General features: G+C 52.7%; 2 protein-coding genes across 2 annotated transcripts in view; both read left to right on the forward strand.

Annotated features, from left to right (window-relative positions):
• LOC116967622 (alpha-2-macroglobulin-like) overlaps window positions 1–7,488 on the forward strand; it is a 645,420-nt gene that overhangs the window by 466,491 nt on the left and 171,441 nt on the right. The gene's annotated exons all lie outside the window — the stretch shown is intronic.
• Window positions 6,224–6,949, forward strand: LOC116967625 (oocyte zinc finger protein XlCOF19-like). Its single transcript, XM_033014230.1, has one exon. It carries the CDS (start codon window positions 6,386–6,388, stop codon window positions 6,923–6,925), a length of 540 nt encoding a protein of 179 aa, XP_032870121.1. The 5' UTR covers window positions 6,224–6,385; the 3' UTR covers window positions 6,926–6,949.

The following is a 7,488-nucleotide window of genomic DNA, read 5'->3' on the forward strand; positions in this document are numbered from 1 at the left end:
CCACTCTAAACCTGCCAAGCATCTCATTACATTGATGGCTTTTTTGCATTTCCCAATTATTTTTGTAATGGGGACCCTCCATGTTAATCTGGAGTCAAAATGAACCCTCAGGAAACGGAAATCTTTTACACTTTCCAAATTGTTGCCGTATAGTTTTAACTGGACATCCTCTTTAATTTTCTTCCTTGTGAAAACCATTGTCTTTGTCTTCTCTATAGAGAATTTAAAACCCCATTTCCCTCCCCACTCTTCCACCTGGGCTATCCCTTGCTGTACTTTTTCCACGATAAAATCTATATTCCTCCCCCTTCTCCATAGCCTGCCATCATCTGCAAAGAGCGATCGCCCCATCTCTGGTTGAATGTTTGCAAATATATCATTGATCATGATTGAGAATAGGATCGGGCTTATCGCACTTCCCTGGGGAGTTCCATTCTCGACTACACATTTACTAGAGATGTCGGACCCTATTTTAACTTGGATACTTCTACCGTTGAGAAAATCCATTATCCAGTTAAAAATATTTCCTCCTACTCGCATTAAATGCAGCTTTATTAGAAGACCTTCTCTCCATAACATATCGTAAGCCTTCTCTACATCAAAAAATATGGTAACTACAGATTATTTTTTGACTCGTGCTTTCCTTATATCATCTTCCAAGCACAGAACTGGATCATTAGTACCTCTCCCTTTTCTAAAGCCACTCTGATAATTAGACACTAAACCTTTTTCTTCCATTAGATGCATTAATCTTTCATTTACCATTCTTTCCATCAGTTTACACATGTGTGCTGTTAAAGCTATAGGTCTATAATTTACTGGATTACTTGCATCTTTCCCTGGTTTTCTAATAGGCACAATGATTGCTTCCTTCCACCTCTCCGGTATTCGCCCTTCTTCCCACACCTTGTTATATAGTGCAAGTATCTTTTGGAGTCCCTCCTCACTTAGATGCTTTATCATTATGTAACACATATCATCCTTCCCTGGGGCTGAGTTCTTACACTTGGCCAGAACTCTCTTTAGCTCCCCCAAATTAAATGGAATATTGTACTTGTCCTCTGTGATACCTTTCCTTTGTAAGGCCTCAACATTTTCCTCTCTTGTTCTTTCCCTACCTCTTCTTCCTTCATCTGATAAGTTGTGGGAGCTGTGAACCCTACTAAAAGTGTTAACCATTAGTTCTGCTTTGTCTTTATTTGAGACTACAGTTTGATCTCCATTTGTTAGGATAGGATAACTCCACTCCCTTTTTATCACCTTCCATTTTTTAATCATCCCCCATATCTCCCCTACCTGTGTTGTGCTTCCAATTGAATCACAATACTTCCTCCAATATGCTCTTTTTGTTTATCTTATAGTCCTCCTTACAATTGCATGAGCCTGTTTGTAATTAATCATGTGTTGGTAGTTATGAGTTCTTTTTAATAATCTGAATGCTCTGTTTCTATTCACCACCACTTCTTTACACTTATTGTCCCACCACGGCACAGCTTTCCTTTTTGATCTTCCTTTACTTTTAGGTATGGAAACTAATGCTGCACTTTTGATACCTTCTGGCAATTTATTCTCAAAGCTTTCTATATCTGTCTCTTCTTGTATTGGTTTTACATATCTATCACTTTCTTCCTTAAATTTCTCCCAATTAGCCTTTCCAAAAACCCATCGTCCACTTCGGTTTTCTTTACTCATAATTAAAGTAACATTTATTTTGCATAGCACAGGATGATGATCACTTCCTATGGTACCCTTTTCATATACTTCCCAGTCACACTTAGCAGCAATCCTATTAGAAACAAGTGTAAGGTCCAACACAGACTCATTCCCTGTCCTAACATCTACCGTGGTCTTCTTTCCATCATTTAGACATACCAGATTACCATCATTTAATAATTCCTCAATTACCTGCCCATTATTATCTGACTTTCCACTGCCCCATAATGTATTATGTGCGTTAAAGTCCCCACACCAAATAACATTAGATTTGCTCTGGCCTTCTACTTCCTGTAACTTACTGACCTCTAATCGCTTACATGGATTATAGTAATTTATTACCACTATTTTCCTCCTCTCAGACCATACTTCTATTACCACATATTCCTGTTCTTGCCCAATTCCTAATACCCTGTATGTTATCCCTTTTTTTAATGAAAGTGGCGCAACCCCCTCCTCCCCCATTTCCCCTGTCACATCTCACTGCAACATAATCATATAGAACAAAATCTAAACTTGGTTTCAACCAGGTTTCCTGGATACATACGACATCTGTTTTTTCCTTCCTACTGTCTATGAATTGCTTAAAGTCTTGCCCATTGGCTAACAAGCTTCGTGCATTCCATTGTAGGATTAACATTAATATTATTAACGCACACATGTTGACTCTTGGCTCGCCTGGATACTGAGACCACCATGTATTTCCTCCCACTTCAATCCTGCCATGCCCAAGTGGTGGACTGCAGCCTTTACAATGATTTGGATCCTTTCTGTTTTGTATTTTACTTCTGCTGTCGCATTTATTACTCCTGCTATAAATATAACCAGGTTTTTCTTTTCTTTCCATATACTCTTTTCTTTTTATTTTATTGTCTCCATTATGCCCACTTCTTGCTCCCTCCTGATCCTTCTTTCATTCATCTGTTTTGTAGGGCCAGCCCTCTTTGCTGCCTCTGCATAGGAGACCTTTTCCTTCACTCTTATGTTTTGTACTTCAGCTTCACGTTTCATCACCTCACAGCCCCAGTAAGCCACACTATGCTCTCCTCCACAATTACAGCACTTTGGTCTGACCCCCTCTCCACACTGACCATATTCATGGTCCCCACTACACCTTGCGCATTTCCTCGCCCCCTTGCACATTTTAGCTATATGCCCAAATTTCTGACATTTAAAGCACCTCATTGGTTTGGGTACGTACTCTCTTACGCTATATCGCATGAATCCAAAATGGACCACTTTTGGAAGGGATTCTGTCTTGAATCCGACCAGGCCTGACTCAGCACTTCAACTCCCCCTCACATTCCGAATCCGACCTTTCTTCCATGGGCCTCCTCCATGGCCAGAATGAGTCCCATTGTAAATTAGAGGAGCAGCTCATATTTCGCGTGGGCAGTTTACACCCAGCGGTATGAACATTGACATCTCCAATTTCAGATAGTCCTTGCTTTCTCGCTCCTTATCCTGCCCTTCCCAGCTCTCCCTCAGCCCACTGCCCTAACAAGAAGATGGCGGCGCTGCCTTAGCAGCTGGCTCGCCTGCAGTCCGTCTGTTTTTTTCTTCTTTTTTGTGTTGTTCTTTTGTCCTGTTTAGTTGGGGTTTGGTTTATTATGTTGTGCATGCGGGGCGGGGGGGATACACGTTTTTGGTCTCTTCCTTCGGGGGATGCGACTTCTTTTGTCGTATCCCCCGTCTCCGCCGAGGCCTAATGGTGGAGCTGGCGGCCTCGCAGCTGGGGCAGCGGCAGCGGCGACCAGAACTCGGAGCTTGGCAGCGGCAGCGGCGGCTTTGACAGCGGCAGTGGCGGCCTGGCCTCGGAGCTGAGACAGCGGCAGCGGCCGCCCGGCATCGGTGCTGGGACGACGGCAGCGGCGACCAGATCTCGGAGCTGGGCAGCGGCAGCGGCGGCTTTGACAGCGGCAGTGGCGGCCTGGCCTCGGAGCTGGGACAGCGGCAGCGGCCGCCCGGCATCGGCGCTGGGACGCCGGAAGCGACAGAGACAGCGGGGGCCCGGCCTCGGAGCTGGGGCTGCGGCAGCGGGGACCTGGCCTCGTAGCGGGGACAGCGGCAGCGGCGACCAGAACTCGGAGCTGGGCAGCAGCAGCGGCGGCTTTGACAGCGGCAGTGGCGGCCTGGCCTCGGAGCTGAGACAGCGGCAGCGGCCACACGGCATAGGAGCTGCGGCAGCGGCGACCTGGCCTCGGAGCTGGGACAGCGGCGACCAGAACTCGGAGCTGGGGCACGTTCCGGCGGCAGCGGCCACTGGACCCTACCGCGGGCCCAGTGGACGACAGAGGCGGCTGGGACAGCGGCAGCGGCCTCGGCGCAGAGGGAGAATAAGAAGGGATGAGACAAAGCCTTAAGACTTTTGCCTTCCACCACAGCGAGGAGGTGCCTGGTGAACTCACTGTGGTGGATGTTAATTTGTGTTTATTGTGTGTGTTGTCATTTTTACTATATGTAGGACTTGCAAGGCAACACATTTCGTTCAGACCGCAAGGTCTGAATGACAATAAAGGCTACTTGTTACTTGTTACTTGTTACTGTCTCCGCCTCTTCCTTAATTTTCTATTCCTATTCATAATTTATGTGTAAAAATATATTTAATCTGAGGAGCGGGGTTGCCAGTTAGCGGGAGAGCGAGGTGTAACAGCGTGAGAGAGGGGGCAGATGCGAGAGGGTGACGGGGAGAGACATTCTCGGCAGCTACGCTGCTGCGCGCACACAGACCTGCACCCGCAGATCCGCAGCCAGGATTAAACCCGGGTCCCCAGCACCACAAGCGCTGCCGAACCGTCACTAGACCGTCCCCGTCCCCCCGAGTGTCCCATCCACGCCCGGGGGGCAGCCGGAGATGTGCGGGGCGACCCAGGACCGACGGGACACCGGCCCGGAGCAGCGGCGTCTCCAGGCCCACAGCCAGCGCGGAGAAGAAGCGCCAACCCCGCTCCAACTCCCGAGGATCCCATTCCCCGACGATCCGGGAGCCGCCCTCGCCGCCCTACCCAGAGGCCGCCGGCCAACTCCCCCGGGCGCCGGTGAAAGCCGATCACCAGCCATCAATGGGGGGACACAAAACACTGCAGCAACTCAGCCGGACAGGCAGCATCCCCCGAGAAAAGGAATGGGTGATGTTGCAGGCCTGACCCGCCGAGCCCACCGCAGCACCCCGAGCCGGAGCCAACGACCGCCCCCCCCCCCCCCCCCCCCCCACCACCACCACGCTGGCTGGAAGTCCAGGGTCACCACCGCTCAGGGCCGGAGCCCCACCAGTCCAGGACTGCGGACCAACCAGTGCCCCTTCCCCGCGCCGGCTGCCAGCTCAGGGCCAACCCGGACACCTCTGGACACTCCCGGACAGGGACGGCACACCCAGAAAGGGACGGTGAAGGTCCAGCAGCAACTCAACAGTGCCTGAGACCCGGGGGAAACGCAGACCTGCACCCACACAGCAGCTCAGCCGCCGAGAATGTTTATAGCGAGTGACCTATAACCTGACATGCGCAGTCAGAATACCAAACTCGCTTATTCACTGGATGTTTTCAAGACAAGATTTTCAATTTAGATTTAGCTCTAAGGCTAACGGAATCAAGGAATATGGGGAAAACGCAGGAACAGGGTACTTAGATTCTGGATGATCAGTCGCGGTCATATTGAATGGCGGTGCTGGCTCGAAGGGCTGAATGGCCTACTCCTGCACCTATTGCCTGTTAACTTCTCCCAACTAACAATGATCTATTCTACATTTCCCTTCAACTCTATTCCCTTTGTCCTGTTTTCACTCCTTACACTTCCTTATCTCTGTACTTCCCATCAGACTGAAGAAGGGTCTCGACCCGAAACGTCATGCATTCCCTCTCTCCACCGAAGCTGCCCGACCCGCTGTGTGACCTTCCCATGATGCATGCTGCCCCCATGTGACTCTGCGCAATGGCAGAGTGCGTGGTCGACAGTCCCCCTCGGATTGGCGGTGACATCAGTGCGCTGGTCGTGCAGCCCCCCACCCCCCCCCCCCCCCCCCTTCTCCCACTTGCTTCCTCACCCCCTCCCTTCTCCCCCTCTCCCTCACTCAACTCCCCTCCCCCCCGGTCTCCCCTCATAACCCCTCTCCCTTCTCCCCCACTCAACTCCCTCTCCCCCCCCACCCGCTCTCCCCTAATAACCCCTCCCTTCTCCCCTCACTTCCACCGTCCTCATCCCCCTTCCCCACGTTCCCCCCTTGCCTCCTCACCACCTCTCCCCTCCTTCCCCCCCTTGTATATCCCCCATTCAACTCCTCCTCCCTCCACCTCCCCCCCCCCCCCCCACCCCTCCCCTCCCCTCCCCTCCCCATCCCCCTCTTCCCCCCCCCCCCCCCTTCAAGCACCAGTAATGTTCACATGTTAGTAATGTTCTGTTTGCCAGCGTGTTGACCCTCTGTGTTCCCCTCCTGCAGGGTTTAGGAGCTGTTGCTGTGGACGGAGAGATGGGAATGTGAGCGGCCATTGAGGGTGGCCAGGGTGCCGGTGAGCCCCCCCCCCCCCCCCCCCCCCCCCTCCATCTGTTCGGTGTGCAGGCTGAGCTTCGAGGGGCTGAGCTTCAGTGGAGGACCACATGACGGGTCACAACAAGGAAAAGCGACGACTGCGGCAAGTGCTTTACCCAGTTGTCGGTGCTGCGGGTGCACCAGCGGATGCACACAGGAGAACGCCCCTTTGACTGCTCCACCTGCGACGAGACCTTTACCCAGTTGTCGGGGTTGCGGGTGCACCAGCACGTGCACACGGGTGAGAAGCCCTATGTGTGCTCCACCTACAGCAAGAGCTTTAGGTGGTTGTCGGGGCTGCAGGTGCACCAGCGGCTGCACACAGGAGAACGCCCCTTTGAAGTCTCCGACTGCGGCAAGAGCTTCAAGATGGCGCAGGAACTGAAGATACACCGGCGAGTGCATACGGGCGAGAAGCCCTATGGCTGCTCCACCTGCGGGAAGAGCTTTGCCCATTTGTCTGGTCTGCAGGAGCACCAGTGGGTACACATGGGCGAGAAGCCCCATGGCTGCTCCACCTGTGGCAAGAGCTTTCTCCGGTTGTCGGGGCTGCGGGAGCACCGGCGGGTGCACAGCAACGAGTGGCCCTTCTCCTGCTCCGATTGTGGCAAAGGCTTCAAGTCGTGCACAGGCACTGAAGGTGTACAGGCGCCTGCACACCGGGGAGCGACCCTACACCTGCAGTGACTGCGGCAAGGGCTTCACCCATTCCAGCAACCAGTGGCCAGCCCAACGACTGCTCGTACTGCGGTGAGTCGTTTGACAGCTCGCGGGGGTTGCGTCAGCACCGGCGGGCTCACGCCGGCGAGCAGCTGCTCCCACTGCGGCAAGAGTTTCAAGAGAGCGCGGGTGCTGCGGGAGAACCATTGGATACACACCAGAGAGAGACCCTTTGAGTGCGCTGAATGTGTCGAGGGTTTCACCCGCGTGTCCAGCCTGTGGCAGCACCAGTGTGCCCACAGCAGTGAGCATCCCTTCCCCTGCCCATCCTGTGGTAACGCCTTCACCCGCCTTGACCACCTGCTGGAGCACCGGGAAGTCCACACTGGCCAGCGCCCCTTCACCTGCCCGCTCTGTGGCAAGGCCTTTGTCCGCTCCTCCAGCCTGCTGGCACTCCGCGACGTGGATAGGCACTGTTTAGGTAGACACAAATGCTGGAAGGAACGGGTAATGTTTCAGGTCGAGACCCTCTTCAGTCTCGACCCAAAACATCACCAATTCTTTCTCCCCAGAGACGCTGCCTGCCCCGC

The sequence above is a fragment of the Amblyraja radiata genome, chromosome 40, assembly GCF_010909765.2.
Source record: "Amblyraja radiata isolate CabotCenter1 chromosome 40, sAmbRad1.1.pri, whole genome shotgun sequence".
Lineage (NCBI taxonomy): Eukaryota > Metazoa > Chordata > Chondrichthyes > Rajiformes > Rajidae > Amblyraja > Amblyraja radiata.